The 21,993-nt window shown below is 37.5% G+C and overlaps 1 protein-coding gene and 1 pseudogene across 2 annotated transcripts in view; one reads left to right on the forward strand and one right to left on the reverse strand.

Annotated features, from left to right (window-relative positions):
• Nucleotides 1-21,993, forward strand: part of SCP2 (sterol carrier protein 2) — a 93,535-nt gene extending 71,542 nt beyond the window's left edge. For both annotated transcript variants that reach the window (XM_016120334.2, XM_036234069.1), the window contains 4 exons: nt 5,813-5,906; nt 9,870-9,999; nt 18,208-18,287; nt 21,038-21,993. In XM_016120334.2, the coding sequence (XP_015975820.2) occupies nt 5,813-5,906; nt 9,870-9,999; nt 18,208-18,287; nt 21,038-21,133 (400 nt within the window). In that variant the 3' untranslated portion in view covers nt 21,134-21,993. The remainder of the gene's footprint in view (nt 1-5,812; nt 5,907-9,869; nt 10,000-18,207; nt 18,288-21,037) is intronic.
• On the reverse strand, nt 7,492-7,610 carry LOC118605110 (annotated as a pseudogene).

Genomic DNA, 21,993 nt, shown 5'->3' on the forward strand with positions numbered 1-21,993 from the left:
TTGCTTCTTGATCCTTGGGCTGCAGAATGGATGTTGTGTTAGCAGGCATAAAAACATTAATCTTATTGTACATCTCAATCAGAGCTCTTGAGTGACCAGGTCAGTGAGCAGTGATGTTTTGAAAGGAGTATTTTTTCTGAGCAGTATATCTCAACAATGAGCTTAAAATATTCAGTAAATCATGTAAATAAATGTGCTGTCATCCAGGGTTTGTGTTTCTGTTTATAAATCACCGGCAGAGTAGATTTAGCATAAGTCTTAAAGGCCCTAGGATCTTAGGTATTGTAAATGAGCATTAGCTTCAACTTAAAGTACCAGCTACTTTAGCTCCTAACAAGAGTATCAACCTATCCTTTGAAGGTTTGAAGCCAGGCATTGTCTTCTCTCTCACTATGAAAGTCCTAAATGATATCTTCTTCCAATATAAGACTGTTTTGTCTACATTGAAAATATGTTGTTTAGTGTAGCAACTGTCATTAATTATTTTAGCTTAATCTTCTGGATAACTTGATCTTCTGGATAACCTTGTACTTTAATGTTATGGAGACTACTGCTTTCCTTAAACCTCATGAACCAACCTCTGCTAGCTTCCAACTTTTGTTCTATAGCAGCTTCCTCACCCCTTTCAGCCTTCATGGAATTGAAGAGAGTTAGGGCCTTGCTCTGAATTAGGCTTTGGTTTAAGGGATTGTTTGATCTTCTATCCAGACCACTACAACTTTTGCATATCAGCAGTAAGCCTGTTTTGCTTTCTCAATATTCATGCATTCACTACAGTAGCACTTTTAATTTCCTTTCAAGAACTTTTCCTTTTTTTGTTTTACAATTTGGCTGTTTGGCACAAGAGGCCTATCTTTATGGCTGTCTTGGCTTTTGACACGCCTTCCTCACTAAACTTAATCATTTCTAGCTTTTGATTTAAAGTGAGAGACATGTGACTCTTTCACTTGCACACTTAAGAGTCCATTATAGGGTTATTAATTGGCCTAATTTCAATATTGTTGTGTCTAAGGAAATAAGGAAACTCAAGGAAAGAAACTGAGATGGGAGAATGGCCGGTTAATGGAACATTCCAAACACATACAACATTTATTAATTGAGTTTACTGTCTTACATGGTCACAGTAAGTGGTGACCTAAAATAATTACAATAGTTACGTCAAAGATCACTGATTACAGGTGACGATAACCAATATAATAATAATGAAAATGTTTGAAATATTGTGAGAATTAACAAAATGTGATATAGAGACACAAAGCAAGCAAATTTTGTTGGAAAATGGCACTGGTAGACATGCTCAACACAGGTTGCCTCAGACCTTCAATTTGTAAAAACTGCAATATCTGTGAAGTGCAGTAAAGCAAAATGCAGTGAAATATGGTATCCCTGTACTTCATTTCTTTTTATGGCCGAATAATATTCTATTATGAGGATTCCAGTTTTTCCACATTCTCATTAACACTTGTTATTGTTTACTTTTTAATTTTAGCTCCTACTGAGTGCAAAGTGGTATCTCATTATGGTTTTGATTTGCATTCCCCTAATGTCTAATGATGTTGAGCATTTTATTATTTGCTTACTGGCTGGCCATTTCTATATCTTTGGAGAAATAGCTATTCAGATTCTTTCGTCATTTGAAAAATGGGTTATTTGTCTTTTTATTATTGAGGTGCAGTGGTTATTTTAACAACCACTTTTCCAGGACCTTGCTAGGTGCTTCATATGTACTTTGTTTAATCTTCATAAAAGCCCCAAATGGTAGGTCTTATACCTTGTTTACAGATGAGGAGATTCATGATCAGAGATAAAATAACTCATCTAAAGAGAATTTTAAGTGGTAACCATTAAGATTTTAACCTTCATCTGTCGGAGTTCAAAGTTCCTATTTCGTTGGATACTCTGTGCTTCTCATCTCTGACATTGTTGAAGTGGTGCCTGTATTCTAGGCCTTAGATGAAAATTTTCAGGAAGCATAGAGGGAATTCATATTCCAAATAATTAATCTTTGAAGTCCCTTCCAATATTTGAGGTACCTGATTTATTTCAGAAAACTTGTGGATAAGTTTCAAAAAATCAGAATTTAGTTTTTACTAAAATAACTATATAAAGAAATCATGAAGAGAATCCTTTTCTAAGTTTGCTGAAGTTGTTATATTCAGTTTCCCTAGAGCAGGGCACATATCAAATAAATTATAAGGAATGAGGGATTTTCAGAAAATATTGATAAACATTTTATATATTAACATTTTATATATTAACTTTTTTTCTAATATGAATTAACCATTAATTTGATAAGCTTTTCAAAACAAGCAAAATAGATATCTGTGACCTATGGGAGCTTGTTGTCTGGACTCTGCCCCACAAATTATCAAAATATTTTGTGTGATGCGTTATTATTTTATCATGTACAGTTAGGAAGCAGCAAGCTTGGTGAAGGGAATGGTGATTGAAAGCTGAAGAGTTGAACCATTAATGAAATGAAATTGGCTTGTGGAAGACCAGTCATGGCTACCTGATTTTAGTTGCTCATTCAGACTTTTGACAGAGAAGATGGTGTACCATAGATAATATTGTTGTAAATGGAACAGGAAAAAATTAGGATATAGGTAAGGGAGAATTCAGTGTAATTTTCATTTAATTTAGTCACTATTTACTGAATACTTGTGAGAACTGGGGATATAAAGATTTTTATATTTTTAAGAAAGATGTGGCATCTTCTCTTGAGAAGCTGACATTTAGTAGGGTGTTATAGAAAAGGAGCTTCCTGGCCTAGGTCTTGGAGGTTAAAATGGAATTCGCCAAGATAGAGGTATTCCAGAGACAGGGAACAGCACGGGCAGAGGCTTGGAAGTGTGAAGTGGCATTCCAGGGTCTGAGAACTGCACGAGTTTCAGCATGGCAGGAGCTCAGGTTCTGTTCCTTGCTCACAATAGCGGTATGATTTCTCTGGAAGGCTCACTCTTCAACTTCTTGGACTTCCTATACCCATCCTTTCTCCTTCATTCTCAGCTGCTTATTTTGCCTTATATATTGTTGAAATATTGGAAGCCATTAGACCCAAACTCCCTTATCTTCTCTCTCAAAACTTAGCACCCATCTTATCATCCTCTTTCTTCCCTTAAGTCTCCTCCTCCTCCTGTCACAGATCTCCTCCCCTGTCAGGACTTCTCTCCTTGTATCTCCTTTTCCTTGATTCATTACCATCAACAGGCAAACATACTCAATATGTTAATCTTAAAACAAAAACAAACTTTTCTTGATACTAAACACCCCTCCCAGAGACCACTGTCCCCCTGAAAGTTATGTCTCTAAAAAGCCACACTGTCTCATTCCTTCTTTTATTTACTCTTTAATTACAATAATCTAACTTCTACCTTCTACCACTTCCTTAAAATTACTCTTCTCAAAGTCACCTGTGTTCTGCGTTTTGCCAAATCCAGAAAGTATTTGCCCTTCAGAAGCATTTAACTTAGTTTACGCCTCCCTCCAGATTCTTTCTCCCGTCTCAGCTTGTGTAACACCATGCTCTACTGGTTTTCCCCTTGCATCACTGGCTGCTGCTTCTCCTTCTCTCCCAGACCTCTAAATAATAGACTTCCATTGGGTGTTGTCCTGGGCTCTCTTCTTTCTCTGTAACTCTCAAGGTGAGCTTATCAGTTCCCATGGATTACTTTAAATACTTTAGTTATGCTGATGATTATCTCCATTTTATCTCCAGCCCAGACCTGTCCTCTGAGCTCCAGACTCTCATATCTAACTGCCTTCTTTTCTCACAAATATTTCATACTTAATGTGCCTAAAATGGAACTTGATCTTCTCTACTCCTACTACATCTTTTATAAATAAATGGCACTACCATTCTCTGTTATTCAGGCTAAACATCTCAATCACCTTTGCCCTTTCCCATCCCCATTAGATCTCCCTCATTCCTAGCAGCAAGGCTTACAGATTCTGTCTTCAAAATCTATTTTTGAATCCACTTCCTTCTCTCCATCTCCACTGGCAGACTGCCTCTCTTATAGTCCAAGACCACCATCACGTCTTATCCGAACTACTCCAGCAGCCTCTTGTCTCTCCACCTCTGGTTTTGTACCCCTCTCCCCAATTCATTCTGCATACTGTTGTAAGAATAATCACAAATCAAACTGTATCACTTCCCTTTTTAATCATTTCAGTACTTCCCAGATTTCCTACTTTGGTGTGCATGATCTGGTTCCTGCCTGGTTCTCCGATTTCATCTCTCGTCACTCTCCCCCGACATATTGTGTGCTCTAGTGACACTGATTATGTTTTACTTTCTTTTAACATATCAGACTCTCTCTCTCTCTCTCTCAGGAACTTGGCAGCTTCTTTTCTTCCTTTAATCGGGACTTAGCTTAAATTCGCCTTCTCAAAGATGTCATTCTTTGGTCGCCCTATCTAAAGCAGGTTCCTCTTTTTGTTTGCTATTCCTAATATTTGCAATTATTTTGTCTGTGTACTTGCTTTTCTCCTGCATTGGAAGAATGTAAACTCAGTAAGGACAGGGAGTGGGTCTAATTTGTTTACCATTATACTCTCAGTGCCTTGAACATGTAGCAAGCACTCATTACATATTTATGAAATGATAGAAAGAAAGAAAGGGAAGGGAAAGGAGACATTGCCGGGGCAGGTGGGGATAGACTAAAAAGAAACAGAAAGAATGAGAAGGGGTAAAGAAAGAAATACTTACTGATCAGCTGCCACACTCTTGACTGCTTCAAATATTCCCTTCCCATGTTGTTCCAGTCTCTATACCATATACCACCAGCATGCCTGCAATGTGTCAGAGGAATCACCTAACATCCTTAGGTGGCCTCATCCTCCTCAGACTCTTTGAGTTTCTGTCTATATCTAACACTTAAACTCTGGAGCCCTTAACAGTCGTTTTTCTCTCTCTCTCTCTCTCTCTTTTTTTTTTTTTTCCCCAAACCATGAACCAGGATCTCTGCTAGGTGTTTACACACAGGATTCCATTTAAGTCTGCAAAGTCACTGGCACTCTCCACCTTCTTTCCTACTTCCTTACCCGAGGTACACAGAGAGGAAGTAGCTGGCTCATAGTGATATGGATAGTGAGTGGAGGAAGCCCTTAGAATTCCAACTCAGGCCTTTGTGGCTATAAAGACTGTGTTCCTTCTGTCATCTAGCTATAGTGGTTCCCCAAGTATATAACCAACAGGCAGATGGTTGTTAAATTCCTTTAACTGCCAAACTAGTTTTTGTCTCAGGTTCTTTAAGAACTGGCTTCCCCACCCAAATCTTTACATGGCTTGCTCATTGACATAATTTAAGCATCACCTCCTCAGGGAGGCCTATCTGACTAGGCGATCTAAAATAGAACAACTAACACCCATAAAATACTTTCTCTAAATCCCCTTAACCTGCCTTATTTTCTTCAAAGTAACTCTTTCTCTCTCTCTTTCTTTCTCTTTCCTTTTCTTTCCTTTTCTTTCCTTTTCTTGTCTTCTCTTCTCTTTTCTTTTTTTTCCTTTTCTTTTCCTTGTTCATTGTCTCATTTCCCCACTAGCATATAAGCTTCATGAAGGTAGGTTCTTTGTTTTTACCATATTTTCAAGGATAATACCTAGCATCTAGTGAGCACTCATATCGTTGGAAAAAAAAAAAAGGGAAGTACAGCTTGTTTTATGGACTTTATAACAATTTCCTTTGAATAAGAGTCACAGCATCTCTGTTTTTAGGGTTTTTGAAATGACTGATTACTGTATAAATGTAGAATATATGTATATATGACTCCATGGATTGAAATTCAGTCTTTCCCCCAATTCTTTTAGAAATCACAAAATTCAGGCTACTCCCGCCAGCTCTGGAATGGATGGATTTAAGGCAAATTTGGTCTTTAAGGAGATTGAGAAAAGACTTGAAAAGGTAAGATTTATATAAAATACTACCAGGAGGACCCTGAAGCTAGAGGGAGCGTGTATAGATTTCAGATGTCGCCATGAGGGGGTACAATTTGAAAATTTATGTCATATTGTCAAGTATTGAGTGTATTTTAGATTTCTCACTGTCTATTATAGTTTCCTTGTAATTCTGGTAAGAGTGCATTTCAGAGATATATAAATCTCCAGATTTGAGTTATAGAATATAAATAACTATGGTAAATTGCTATTAAAATCTTAACTTCAGAGGAAAGGCTAATCCATGTCACTCTTTATCTTCTTCGTCAGGGAGATGATAATTATGGACAAAGTTTCTATGTAAAGGGATTCTAATTTATTTTGGTATAACTTTATTATGAATTAAAAAAATCTTACTTAGAACTATTCAAAAGAATACTTAAAGTGGCCTTTAAAGCTATCTAATGTTAAAACTCCTTTTAAAAAGAAATCTTTTGTGCTTGATTTTTTTCAGAGTAGTTTTTAATTTATTTTTGTAAAAATGATGTGAATTTTTTTAAAAAAACACATTATATAGAAACATATAAAACAAAAATTAGAAATCTCCTGAAATGTTAGAGTTCACTAAAATGTTAACACTGATTGCCATTTTTTTTAGACATCTCTTTGTGTGTATGAGCATAGTTTTACATGAGGATCATACAAACAGTGAGTTTTTTAAATTATGCTACATATGCATATCTTCTTTTTATGTATAATAATTAGTTCTTGCTAGATAATAATCATACTAAGGTAATTTAACAGTAACTCTCCAAAAAGAGAGTTATTCTATTCAGGCAAAAAGAAATATTTTTTTCATTGATTCAAACCTAAAGGCATCTTCAGATTTTTTATTGATTTAATTTTGAAACCAACAAGGCACTTACAGCCACAAACGATTCTAATCGCATTATCTGTTAAGCTGATCCAAAGGGTATGAAATAAAGAAAAAGATTCAGAACATTTGAGCTACATATTTCACTCATATTAGAGCCACAGTGTAAATGTAAACATTGTGCATATCTTATAACCCCCTTATTTATAGCACAAAGGACTTGTTTACATCTAAGGTGATTGTCTTGCGGGTGGGAAGACAGCCAATGTGACTATGTGTCTTGGCAAAGGACCCTGCATTTCTAGGATTTTCATAATGACCAACAACCTTCCTGAGGTAGAGAAGGCCAGGGCTGACAGTTCTGGGCCGGCAAGCACTGGTCCGGTTACTACCGACCTGTCCCTCCACCATCTTGTGGGAATACACCTGCCTGATTTTGTTTTATAACCTGCTTTTAACTGCTGACAGTATGTTCCGTGCCCATACACATAAATTCTTACCATCAGTTTTAGTAATCACATAGTACATGTTTGAATGTGTGTACCATAATCTATTGAATTAGTCTCCAACGATGAACTTCTGGTTGTATTTAAATTTTGTGTGAAAAACAATGGTTTAATAAATTTCCCTTTGAACTTATCTTTTTTTTTTTTTTTTTTTAGTCAAGGCAACCTTTGGTTGATCTCACAGGTTGCAAGGACCTTGTCAGTTTACAATCCCTTATTTTTTTTATTTTTTACGCCTACAGCACCTGGTCTTCCTAGGTGGTCTCCCATCCAAGTACTAACCAGGGCCAACCCTGCTCAGCTTCTGAGATCAGACAGGATTGGACTTGTTCAGGGTGGCATGGCTGTAAACTGAATTTATCTTTAAGTACTTAATGTCACAATTACCTTAGCATAAATAATTAAAAGAGGAAATTGTGGAGTAGTTGGATGTGTGTATTTTGCACTTTGATACATATTGCCAAATTATCCATCAAAAAGGAGTACCAATTTTCAAATATTATAATAGTTCTTGAGAGTAACTTTTTAAATTTATACTGTCTCTAGTGCTACTTGGCTGCTTTAATATATATGTGTGTGTATGTATGTATGTGTGTGTGTATATATTTTATTTTATTTTATTTTTTTGCCAATCTAGTAGAAAAAGATATCTAATTTTTAAAAATTTCTTTCAGTACAAGTGTCCACTAAAATGAAATTGGACTCTCTAAGGGCTCAGCCTGAAATTTTTTTTTTTTTTATTCCACCATTATTTGCTGACAGAGTAACCCATAGAATAGTTGCTTCAGCCAAGTTTTACCTCATTTTTTTCAACTTTATTTTGTCAAAAAAAATCAAATGATCAGTTTAGAGAGTATCTGGTATGGCTAGATGTCAGTACTTCATTATGAGATTAACAAAGCAGTCCTGTTTTTATTTCACAGTCTTCTTTTAGCTTTGCAAATGTATGCCTCTTGCTCCCATTTTCTTTTCTCCTTCCATAACCTCACTTGCATGGACCTTGTCCTCTTGTTTCTTTTTTCCTTCCCACGATTGTCAGTTTCCTATTTGTTTACAGGACTAGAAAGTGAAAGTCTTAAAATCTTTTGTCAATTCATACATTTTCTGCCTTAGCAAAAGAAGCTTGACAAGAGATTTTATTTCTACATTTTTTTTTTTTTAGCAATTCCCCTTTTTTGTTAGCAATACCCCATTGCCCTTCTTTGAATTCTCTTAATTTTTTGTTCCTATTATGTTTACAACAGGACCTACTCCTTGACCTTTTACCTAGTCAGAAAGAAGTACTTTTCTTCAGGCAAGGAGGCCCTTCTTAGTATTAATGATCTCCAGTTTCGCAACAAATGTGTATTTTCTTTCCCCTTTTAACTCTCTTCCTCCCTCTTCTATTGAAAATGTTTTCTTGACCAAAGGATGTGATTTTATAAGGGGATCATTTGGTTCTGAAAAGTAATAGCAAGTGCAAAATTAATCTACATCTGTCTGAAGGAGGCAGGAGGCATTTCTCTCCAAGCATACAGGTAGAATTTCTAAATGTGTGCTGGTGTTTCTTTCTCTAACTTGTTGATGCCTGTCATAGCCCTGTTCTTAAGGCATTGTGCAAGCAGATGGCATAAATGCACCTGGAAGTAGTCTCTCAGGGACCCCAGGCCCCAAAGGGAGCCTGGCTCTTGGGCGACCCAGCACACATCATTATTAACCCACTCTTCTAAATCGGGAGAAGACTTTGAACTTTTTAAAAATTTATTTATAGAAGAATAATTGCAATAAACTTATTATGTTTTGTTTTTTTTTTTAAATTGTATGTGAGATGGTTGTCATTCCTTGCCCCTGCCAGCTGGCTTAGCTGCTCCTCTGTGCTCCTGTAGTCCTCTGTGCTTCCCTTTATCACTGTGTATTGTCGTAGTCATAGTGTATTATCACTCACCTTCTAACTCCTACTTCTATTCTTGGTCCCTAGAACAATGTATGGTGCTAGTTGTTTCAATAAACATTTCAGGAAAGATGAAGGAAAGTGGAGATGAAGGGAAGAGGGAGGAGGAATGGAAACCAACCTACAGAGATGTGTATCTGAGGTTATTTTTCCAGCTTCATTCTTCCAAAAGTGAGGGGTAGATGATATATTCCTTGGGTAACTCTTTATACCAATCCAGAGAATGGGTTGATCGGGGGCAAAAAAGACTTTGATCTCAGAACCACTTATCTTTTTGTTCTGATTGTGGGACCAAAAATATATGTAAAGGTATTTAACCTAAAAAAAAATAATAATAAAAGAGGGAGAGAGGGTTCATAACATTTAGAGACATCAGAGTGAATCTTTCAGAAATGATTGAGACAAATGAAGGCTATTTCACTAGAAAATGCTACCGTGCCACCCCCATCCTCCTTTTCCTTCTTCCAGTTGTATCCAGAAAGCCGTTTTTAACAAAAGATTTGGCAGATGTGAGAGTTGTCGCCTGGTTGCCTTTCACACTTTTCTGGGTAGAAGATCCTAAGGGAGCTTGGGGACTGCCTGCTGCTCACGTCATGTATCTATTTAAAACATTTAATCTGACTGAGGGAAAAGCCAGAGAAATGAACTTAATGTAACTCCCAGTGTTATTTTTCTTTCCAGGAAGGGGAACAGCTTGTGAAGAAAATCGGTGGTATTTTTGCCTTCAAAGTGAAGGATGGCCCTGAGGGTAAAGAAGCCACCTGGGTGGTAGATGTGAAGAACGGCAAAGGATCAGTGCATCCTAACTCAGGTCGGTGCAGTAATAACTTCATTTGTAGGAACACTGACAAGTTCACAAAGGAAAATGGGAGTCTGCTCTGGTGTTCCCACAAAAGGCTGGCTTTTGGACCTTGTTAAAGAACTAGAACTAGTGAATCCTTGGAAACAGGAATAGGTCACAGCTGCCTTCTCCCCAAAATTGGAACCCCAATCATAGAGTTGGCAATCCTAGGCTTTGGAATTAGACAAGCTTGGTTTAGAGTCCCGGCCTTGCCACTCACGGGTTCTGGCCTTGAATACATTTTGTAACTTCTCTGAGACACAGCTTTCTCATCTATACATGGGAATAATAAGTAGTACCTATTTCACAGGGTTGGCAGGAGGATTAAGAGAATTATCTCTTAATCTGTAAAGCACATGGTCCAGTGTATGGTTATGTGGCTTGAAAAACCTGTCTGTACTCACTACCCACTTCCTCACATCCTAGTCTTTCTTGAACCCACTCTAGTCAGCTTTTTTCCTTATAACTATCCCACAACTATTCTTGTCACCAATGACCATGTTGCTAAATTCAGTGGTTAATTCCCAGCCCTCATGACGATATTATTCTAGGCTTTCCTCTTACCTACTGGCTGCTCTTTCTTGGCCTGTCTTTCTGTTTTCTCATCTCCAAATTTCTCAGCATTGGAGTACTCCAAGGCTCAGTTCTATCTACTAGAAAATCTCATCTAGTCTCACGCTTTTAAAACCATCTCTACACTGGTGACTCCCAGATATCATCAATGTGGGCCCAATCACTGAATTCCAAGGTACAGATCCAGCTGCTTAATTGGCAAGTTTACCTGGATACTTAATAGGTATCACAAAGCTAACATGTATAAAACTGAACTCCTGATCTTCTTCCCACTCCCCATTATTTATGTGCTCCTTCCACTATCTTCCCCATCTCGGTAAATTGTTCCTCTGTCCTACCAGTTCTTTGTCCAAAACCCCCGAAGTCATCATTGGCTTCTCTTTTTCTCACACTCCACAGTCTAATCCATCAGCAAATTCTGTCCTCCTGTACTACTACCACCTTGGTGTAAGCTTCTATCATTATTTTTGCCTGATCTCCCTGTTTCTAACCTTTCCCCCTACAGATTCTTCTCCACACACCAACTGAATGATCATTTTAAAACTTAAGTCAGGTCGTGACCCTCCTTCTCCCCAAACCATCCAGTGGCTTTTTGCTCACTCAGAGTAAAAGCCAGAGTTCTTACAATTGGTACCACACGATCTGGCCCCAGTATTCTCTGGCTTACTATACTCTCCCTCACTTTGCTCCAGTCATGCTGGCCTCCTTGCTATTGCTTGAACATGCGGTGTTCTCAGTTCAGGGGCTTCCTACTTAGTTCCCTCTGCCTGGAATTGTCTTCCCTCAGATATCTTCATGGCTCGTTCCCTCATTTCTTTTGTATCTTTGTCCAAATGTCACCTTCTCAGGAGGCCCTTCCCTAATCACACTTTTACAATTACACCCCCCAATACCATTTCCTGTTTTTTCTTATGGTACTTATTGCCATCTGATATACCATAATATTTTACTCATTTATTTCCTTATTGTTTAGCTACCCCTCTCTAATTGTAAGCCAAATGGAGGCAGAACTTTTTGCCTGTTAGGTTCACTGCTGCATTCCCAATGTCTAGAATAGTACCTGACACATGGTAGGCTTTCAATAAAATAAAAACGAACAGCAGAATGAATGACTGATGCTTAGTGACCATTCAGTAAGTGATATTGTATGATATGTGTCTCTTGTTGGATAGAGCCTGGTGCAACTAAGAAATGTGATGGATGAAAACCGGCTTTTTGGAGGGCTTAAAATACCGTGCTTTGAACTTCGAACGTGATTTGATATATAATCAAGCCATTAAAGCTTTTTAAGTAGAAAAGTCAAAGTCAGAGCTGTGTTTTAGAGGATGAAGCTGATGCATTAGACTTGATGAATTGCGAAGGGAGAAATCAGAGGCAGAGAGAGCAGTTACGAGAATGAATGTTGCCATTGTCTTAAGTGAGCAGAAAAGATGGCCTCAGTGTTGGCAGTGAGAAAAAAGGGATGTTGTTACAGGATCATTGCCAGGGATATTTGGGGTGAAGTTGATGGGACCTGGAAGCTGTGTAGAAGGAGCTCTATCAAAGGTGGTAGAGTTTATTATTGATAGATACATTCTCGAGGGTGCTCCTGAAGGAGAGGTTGACATCAAGAGCTCAGGTAGAAGGAAGGTTAGCCTTAGCAAGGAGGGATGGATACTTTCTTTTCTGAAAGGTCATTTTCAAGTAGAACGAAGGTTGACAGTGCCTCTGAAGTGGAGTTTAGAGCTTGGAAACAGAAGAAAATGTTAAGAGCAATGTTATATGTGCTGTTGAATAAGGAGTCAACTAGAGATTATCGAAGGAAAAGCTGAGCAGTAGTAAGGGTGTCCATCTGGTATGAGCAGGATGGCATTGTGAGAAGTTTCTGAATTATATATAGTTTTTCCCCCTCAAAATGTGTGGACAGAAAAATAACTGTATATTTTCCTTCTGTGAGCTGCCTCTCAAATGTGGTAGTTAGAGGAAGAAAAACTGAATGCTTCATTGATTCTAGCTTTTGGAAATAAAAAGAACTTTTGGGAAATAGTGCCAAATTTTTAATGACTGAGGTTTAATAGTTACTTCAGGATTATATTCTGATATGCCCAGGCAGATGTTAAGATGATCAAAAAAAATTTTTTTCTACTATTTTGTTATGGTGTTGATTTTGTCACAAAAGATGCTAATGGAAGGCTATCGCTTAATTTCAGAAAAACCTTGTTTCCTGCCTATGGACTCTGGCAGTGTGAGCTCTCCCCCACATTAGGTGCCCCATCCCAGACCTGAAGGGCTTTACCCTGGGGCAGGTAATTTCTGCTGAAATTGACACTTGTTGGCAGCCAGGAGTGGCGCTGAAATATGGACTTATCCAGTGAAAGCCACTACTGGAAATTGCCAGCTCCTTTTACATCAGCCAACAAATGACCATTTGTTAGAGATCAGCTACGTTAAAGCATTAATAACCTGTCCTAGTTTGAACTGGCATCTTAAAGAGAATTGCTAGTTCTTTTGGCATGTACACAACGTTGAGAGATTTAGTTACTGTTAACAAAGTGAAATTTACTTAAATGTATTTCATTTGCTTATATTCTAAGAGTTTGGTAATGATTATACTTTAGATTTTGCACATTTACCATTTTTTTTTCCTGCCTGGGTGCCTTTTAGTACCTTCTCCATGAATTCTGCCCCGCCGTCCTTTCCTCTGAAACAACTCACATAGCATCTCTCCAGGAAACCAACGTTGATTAATCTTACATGACATATTATTCTTTTATTCCTTTATTCTGCCCTCCCTGCACTTACTTGAGTTCTCAACTCTGCCTTTTTGTGGGGAACATGATATAGAGAGCCTCAGTCTCTCCCAGCCCCAAGATATAGGAGAAAGAGCATAGCCTTTGGAGACATACAAACCTGGGTTCAGATCTTGGTTCTGTGACTTACTACATGTATCTCTTCCCTGAGTCCAATTGTCTCATCTCAAAAATAATGAGAATAATTTCTATTCATGTAACTATTGTGGAGATTAAATGAGATAAGGTATGTAAAGCACTTTTAACTTATTAAGTACCCAGTAGATCATTGCTTCCTTCCCAGCCCATATATTAAACATTAATTTTGCATGAATGCATTCCACTGTGGAATTTTGAGGAGTCTGAGACTCCTCAAAAGGATGTGGGGAACTGAGAAAGCATCTGAATGAATGCTCAGTTAAAACTGAGCTGTTGAATGTTTATATCCTTCCTATAACAAGAGGAAACCATAGAGCTGAAAAGTTAGGAGCATAGGCTTTAGCTACAGGAATCTGCTTTCAGACCTAGCTCAGCTGCTTATTAGCTGTGTGATCTGGGCAAGTTCTCTGACCCTCATAGAGCTGTTATAAATATCAAATGAGTTCATGTATGTGAAGTGCTTGGTGTAGTGAAAACTCAATAAATGCTGATGTTTTATATCAGCAGCAATAGCAGCAACAGACTTCATTTCCTAAAGGCACCTTTCAGTGATTAAGAGTCCTTTCTTAGAATATTAGGATCAAGTTCAACTATAAATCAAGTCCAACTATCTCAATTTCTTAGCTTTTTTTCTTTCTCCTATTTGATGTTATATGTCTACAAGAGAACCGGATTTTCTAGATTATAAATTCCTTTATTTTCAAGGCTTCACACCTTTTTTCCAGTAATAAGAGAAAGTTTTGTTACTGGCAAAGATGTGGACTGGCCACTGAATTTCGTTCTTTTTTAGGGCTATTTCTGAATTGTAAGATATGTAATAAAAACTTTATTTTCAATCTTGTTTTAGTTATTTAATAATATGGGCATGCTATGCTTTAACAGTTTACCCTTGTCTTGTCCATTTGGGTTACCATAACAAACATCACACATCAGGTGGCTTATAAACAACAGAAGTTTATTTCTAAGAGTTCTGGACACTGGAAATGCAAGATCAAGGTGCCTACATGGTCATGTTTGGTGAGGGCCCTCTTCCTGGTTCATAGCCAATGCCTTCTTGGTGTTGACTCATAGGATAGAAGGGGAGGGGGTCTCTTTGGAGCTTCTTTTATAAGGCACTAATCCTATCCATTACAGTAATACCCTCATGACCTCCCAAAGGCCATACCTAGGAACACCATCACATTGGGCATTATAATTCAAACATATGAGTTTTGGAATGTAGGCACACAGCATTTAGACGATAGCAATTCCTATTTCTTTTATTAAGGCATAGATTATCTGATTAGTTATTGGGCCATAATTTGATAATCTTTTGAACATCATTCATTCATTGACTCATACATTCAAGTATTTATTGATTTCCCTTTATGGATCAAGCACTCTTCGAGGGCCTGAGGATATAGCAGTGGACAAAACTGACGAAGGCCCTGCCCCCATAAAGTTTTCATTCTAGTGGACAAATATAGACAGAAAACACATATACAAATTAATAAGATAGTTTCAGATAAGGACAGTGAAGAAAATATAAAGCAGAATAGTGAGATAGAAAGTGACTTGGTTTCTGAGAGAGTCCCACTTTAATTTGAGGGGGAGCCAACTGTTAAGAGTACTATTGTTAAATTTATTGCCTAAAACACTGCTGAAAATTTTGATTCCTTGGTCAGTTTTTTTCTTTTGCACTTAAAACCACCTCTCACTTATCCAAGGTGGACATAGCTAATTTAGCAATGAGATATTGGAGTCTGTTGTATTTTTAAAACTTTGTGTCATATAATATACATGCAGTGTAAACAAAATTAGAGAAGGTAGAAAAAATGGAAAAATTACTCTCCTATAACCCCACCGTCTACTTCAGAGATTGAAAACTATGGTTTATGGGCCAAATCAACCGACTATCTCCACTACCTGTTTTTTTTGTTGTGTGCAAAATTTTTATTGAAGTCTAGCCTGTAATACAGGGCATAAATCTGAAATGTATGTACAGCTTGATAAACGTTAAAAATGCATGTCCCAGATCAAGATGCAGAATGTTGCCAGTACTCCAGAAACTTCTCTCCCACCCCATCTCGTCACTATCCATTTCCAAAAGGAGCCACTGTTCGAATCCTGTCACCATAGATTGATTTTATTTTGGAAATTTATATAAACAGAACCATAAAATATTTATTCTTCCAGGTCTGGTTTCTTTTGCTCAGCATTGTAAGATTCATAATATTGTTACATATAGCAGTAGTTCATATTTACTACATAAATGCACCAGAATTTATTCATTTCATGGCTGATGTGTTCTTGTAGTGTTTCCACTTGGAGATCTTACAAATAAAGCAGTTTATAAACATTCTCGTATGTGTCTTTTAGTGGACATATGTATTCATTCTATTTGGCATATAACCAGAAGAAGAAATACTAAGGTACAATATAGCCAAACAATTTTTCGATGTGGATATAGTGTTTTACATTCCCTACCATATTATATGAGAATTTCATTTGCTCCTAATTTTTGACAGTTTGTGGCACTGTCAGATTTTTTTTAGTCAGGATCATTGAGATGCAGTAAAATCTACTCTTTTTAGATGTACAATTTTATAAATTTAGACAAATCATAGTTTTGTAACCATCACCAAAAATCAAGATAGAGAATATTTCCATCACCCCAAAAAGTGTCATGTCCCTTTGCAGTCAGTTCCCTTCTCCCACCCTCAGGCCCTGGCAACCATAAATTTGATTTCCCGTCCCTGTAGTTTTACTTTTTCCAGAATGTCTTATTAATGGAATCATACAGTATGTAGCCTTTTGAGCATACTTTTTTCACTGAGATTCATTTATGTTGAATATATCATCAGTAGCTTATTCCTTTTTGTTGCTGAGTAGTTTATCCATTCACCAGTTTGTGCACATTTAGGTTTTATCTACCTTTTGGCAATTCGAATAAAGCCACTATTAATATTCACATAGAGATTTTTGTGTGGACATATGTTTTCATTTCTCTTGAGTAAACACTTAAAAGTGGGATTGCTAGGTCGTAGGGCATGTGCATGGTTAGCTGCATAAGAAACTTCCCGACTATTTTCTAAAGCGGCTGTACCATTTTACAACCCTTCCTGCATTGCATCGATCTGTTAGTTGCTCCTCATCCTCACTAGCACTGATACTCTTTTTTTCCCTAATATTCATTCTAGCAGCTCTGTAACAGTATCTCATCAAACTTAAAAGGCTTTAAGTTTGCCTTTTCCTGATAACTAATGAAATTGAACGGTTTCATGTGCTTTTTTTTTTGGGGGGGGGAGGCATTTGGAGATCCTCTTTTGTACAATGCCTGTTTTATGTTATGTGATCATTTCTTGTATTGGATTATCTAAACTTTTCTAATCGAGTGATAGTAATGTTTTATGTATTCTGGGTACAAGTTCTGTGTCAGATATATGAATTGCAAATATCTTCTCCCCCTGGGTATGTTTCCTGTTTTAAAAATAGTTTTATTGTCACAGAGCCGCACTCATAAGTTTTATCTATGGCTTCTTTTGAGATACAGGGCCAGAGTCAAGTAGTTGTGATAGAGACCTAATGGCCCACAAAGACTAAACTGTTTAGTGTCTGATCCTTTACAGAAGTTTGTTATTAACCCCCTTATCTAGATACATGTATTCATTTTCTATTATTGCATAACAAATTATCACAAACTTAGTGGCTTAAAACAATGCAAACATTTAGTGCCTCCCAGTTTCTGTGGGTAATTTGGCTGAGGACAGCTTAGCTGGGTCCTCTGCATAGGGTTTCACAGGTTACAATCAAGGTGTTGGCCAGGGCTGGTTCTCATCTGGAGACTTGACTAGGGGAGGGTCCATGTCCAAGCTTACTCAGGTTGCTGGCAGAATTCATTTCTTTGCAGCTGTATGAATGATAGCTTTAGGTTTTTTGTTTGTTTGTTTGTTTGTTTTTACTGGTTAAAGGCCAGAGTCCGCCCTCAGGTCCTAAAGGCTGATAACCTATCATGTAGCCATACCTATATGCAGTTTACAACATAGCAGCTGGAGAGTGAGTCTGCTAGCAAGCAAGACAGAGTCTTTTATAACTTAACAGAACCACGGGAATGACATCCCATCACTGTTGACACATTCTTTTGGCTGGAATCAAGTCACAGGTCCTGCCCACACTCAAGGGTAGGTTATTATACGAAGGCCTGAATGCCAGGAGGCAGGGATCATGGGAGTCAATAGAGTCTGTGCACCACCGTGACTATTATTAATATATTGGTGTCTAAGTTTACAGTTGTGTTTTCTACACATATATAATGAATATATGTTTTTACGCAAAAATGGGGTCATGCTTACAGTTTGTTTTGTAACTGGTTTATAGAGCAGTATCATGAACACTATGACACGGACATTTTTTTCAGGCCAATAAATATAGATTCATATCATCTAATGATTGCATTGTATCCCAGTAAATGAATATACCATCATTTATTTACTTAGTTCTTTCTTGTTAAATGTCAGAGTTGCTTGTGATTTATACCACATTTTACCAGGCTGCCATGGAAATGTATCTGAGAGCCCATTTCCCCATACTACGCTGGTACTAGATGTGATTCTGTTGCAGTTAGTGGCTTTTGATTAAATATATACATGAAACTGAACACTCCCTTCTTCTCCTTCCTTCTCCCACATCTCTATTTTAGATAAGAAGGCCGACTGCACAATCACAATGGCTGACTCGGACATACTGGCTTTAATGACTGGTAAAATGAATCCTCAGTCGGTAAGTTTGATGGCACTTATGGCCTTCTAATAGGTGGATCTTTTAGCCCATTCCACTTTACCTCAGGCCTTGGTCTCATATCATAAAGTGGAAAGTGGTCAAATCCACAAAACTTAATGTTCCCCCAAACGTCCAGTTAACAAATAACAAACATTTATGGAGCAAACTATGTGGTAGACACTGTCTCGTGTACTAGAAATGCCTAGGTGAATAAAAAATAGTTCCCATGCTCAGGGCATCTACAATATGGATTGAGACAGATCTGCAAAGAGTAAGTGCAGCCAAATATATGAGATGCCATGCCTGATTTGTGGTCGGGGAGGGTGGGGGAAGGAATACGCATGTTTTTCTTGACCATCAGGCTCACAGAGGAAGTGACACTTGAGCTGAGTGAGTCCTAAGGGTGCCGAGACGTGATTGGTGCACAGATGGGGAGTAAGAGCAATCCAGGTGGAAGGAGGAAGCAAAGGCATGACCTTTCACATTTTGTGTCTTTGCCCTTGCTCTTTTCCCCAAGCTATCCTTCCCTGGCAGACTCCTTGTCTCTCAAAATAAACTCAGCTCTTATCTCCACAGACTTCCTTCCAAGTTGTTGGGGAGCTGTAGCCAGTCCTTCCTCATGTCCACTTCTTGGACTGCTAGCTTAGCACTTGTCACATATTAATCACAATGTGCCTTCCCCATTAGATTGTGGATATCTCAAAGGAGCAAACCATATCTTATTTATCTTCAAGAACTTAGCAGGATGCCTGACATTTTTAGGTTTTCACAATTGCTAGATTGAATTTTATTTGCCTACAGTGTATTTATGCCTTGTGTAGATTTTCCTGGTCCCCAGATTGTCAAGGGTCTCCTTGTATTCTTCAGTTGCATAGTGGTGAACAGACTTGGTACACTGAGCTTTCCGTTAGCCATGGATAACAGAAAGGAAACTAAGACGCTTCTTTATATTGTAACTTTATTTTTACTGTTATTGCCTCAGCTTGACTTGTGTTAGGTCTTGCTTCTGTGGTCCTTGGTAATTTGAAAGATTGAATAAAACAACTAAACCCGACTTTTATTTTTATTCCTTTTTAAAAAATGTTCGTCTAAGCACCTAAGCATATTTTAGTTGATGCGTTGACAAACAAGTCATACATCTGTCACGTTTCAACTGAATACACACCAGTAGCACTGACATTTCTACCCACTGGGCCTGCTCCAGCTATCTGAACAGAACAGAGGCCACCGGTATAGGAGTTGGCTGTCATCCTCCTTCCCACTCACTGCTCCTCATTCCGCAGTGCTCTCACTCCATACCCTTCCTTGTCAGGGTGGTCAGGCTTCACACATCAGCTGCCCTCCATTCTTAGCGTGTCTGTTTACCAACCTTTTGGGGAGCAAAATGTCAGCTTATTTTTCTTGAATATCTGTTAGCACCCAAAGGAATTAAAGATAAAAAATGGCAGACCTTTCTATTAATGTGCTGATGGCCTTCCCTTCTGATCAGTAGAGGATTTGACTGGAAACCATTATATTCAGTGGAAATTATAATTTCAGTGTTTGGCTACAGTTGAAACAAAGCAGCATGTTCTCCAGCAGCAGGCACACATGAGGAACATCTAGGGGCCGGATTAAAATGATTCTTATGTTTGGGTTCTCTAAACGGCAAAGATTCATGTTTTCTCTGTAAAAATTAGTGAATACAAAGTCATTTTCTCTTTCAGTTTAAAAAAGGGGAAGCTGGTGAGTTTCTCTTTTAGGTACTGCTGGTCCATATTTTTAAAGGACATATGTTAAATATATTGTATTCTGAGACACCTGACCTTTAAGTCATCAGACAGAAGGCTGTGTGCCATATAGAAAGGAAATATTTAGTTTGTCCAGACAGAGGAGGGAAAAAAAAGAATTAGTCACCCTTACCAGAGGTGTAGTAAAAGCAGAGCTCTGTGCATTCCCATGGATGAGGCAGAAGAGCTCCTAGCTTCGTAAAGTACTTGTGAAAAAGCTTAGACTGTCATAAACTTTTTTCATCTAGCCCTTCGTTATTTTAAGAAGTGAGTTAAAAGACGATATATCAGGGAAATCATGCTGTGCTCCCAATTTTGATATTTCTCTAAAGTTTTCCTGGGATTTTGTTATGTGACAAATTTAGCGAGCATCATGTGACCTAATCTCAGGCATTTGTTAAATGGAACAAATTGTGGCTCTGCACTTCAGATCGGTTTGATTTTTCTTACTGAGTCAAAGATTAACACAAGCACCTCAGTCTCAGCAGGCTGCCTGGCCTCCTTCTGTAAGGGAAAAATTCTTTATCATGTAGACCAAAAATGGAAAAAAATTGGTGACACTTCATTCATGTTGTATTCCAAGAGTTTCTAAGTGTGTTATGCATGTGCTTTTTCTGTCTGTAGACTTCTGAAAATTTCAGTTCATACCCCTGATCCACATGTAATGTTTTTAAACAAAATCAGTCTGGTATGAACCCACTTAGCCTAGTATTGGAAAATGTACCACCATTGAGGAAGGCAGGTAAGGCAGACTCAAATTCTAAGAGCAGACCTTTGGAAAAGATCTGCCTTTTGACTGTTCTGTGTAAAGATTCATTGTTTTGAAGAATCTGGTTCTAAATCTATTCCAGAAAGCCACATTTTAAATTTTATCAAAGGAAGAGACCTGATAAATTATCATAGGGCTGGATAGTCTAGAAATATCAGTAATCTCACAACAAAAAACACCAAGTAATGAATTTTCTTTCTTTTTACTCGCAGGCCTTCTTTCAAGGCAAATTGAAAATCACTGGCAACATGGGTCTGGCTATGAAGTTACAAAATCTTCAGCTTCAGCCAAGCAAAGCTAAGCTGTGAAGAACTTCTTTGCTTTGAAAATCAAGATGAGACATATAGATGTATATCCATATATTTCATTGTCAGAACTTAGACTGAAACCACGCGTTGGCAAATAGTATAAGATTTGTTTTTAAATGAGTGTGACCAATCCTGTTTTTCCTAAGCTCTGGGTGAATAGAGCCTGATGGTATACTACTGCTTTGCTGAATTGCATACAACTGTGCATTACAAAGTTAATGTGGTAATTATGGTGTGGAGCAAAATTGAATTTCAGAATAAAATTAGGAACAGCAAAATCGAAAAACTATGTAAACAAGAGCTCTCATTTTGCTTATAATGTATATTTAAGGATTATTCTGCTGAAGATTCAATTTTAAGTTTTCCTTGAGAGAATTAAGGTAAAAACCAAAATACCAGTAGCTGGCCAATAATTAGTGTTATGCACTCAATCTATTTTCCATTAATAGTTTTTAAAATTCTGTACTGAGATTTTAAAAAATTAAAATTTTGCATTTTGTGTCATCTGAGTGGTATTTTCTTCCCAAATGTAAATAGAAGAAATATCACAGCTTGGGGGGAAAATTTATAGCTAGCTGCACACAGGCCTATTTTTAAAGTAAAAATATTTTTAAGTGGGTTTCTTTCTTGAAAAATCATTGAATAAAATTTACTTTGAGATGCACAGTTTTAAAATTATCTCATTGATTTGTTTCTAAAGCCCTCAGTCCTTTGTTATAATTTTTAGTTTCATATGTTTAGTTTAATTATTCACACTTATCTCCTAGTTATTTCTTATATATAACTCATTAAGATAATTGGATAAAATAATGCTTTTGGAAGAATGTTTAACAGAAAATTAAAATAGCTCTTCCTGATCA

The sequence above is a fragment of the Rousettus aegyptiacus genome, unplaced genomic scaffold, assembly GCF_014176215.1.
Source record: "Rousettus aegyptiacus isolate mRouAeg1 unplaced genomic scaffold, mRouAeg1.p scaffold_m13_p_1, whole genome shotgun sequence".
Taxonomy (NCBI): Eukaryota; Metazoa; Chordata; class Mammalia; order Chiroptera; family Pteropodidae; genus Rousettus; species Rousettus aegyptiacus.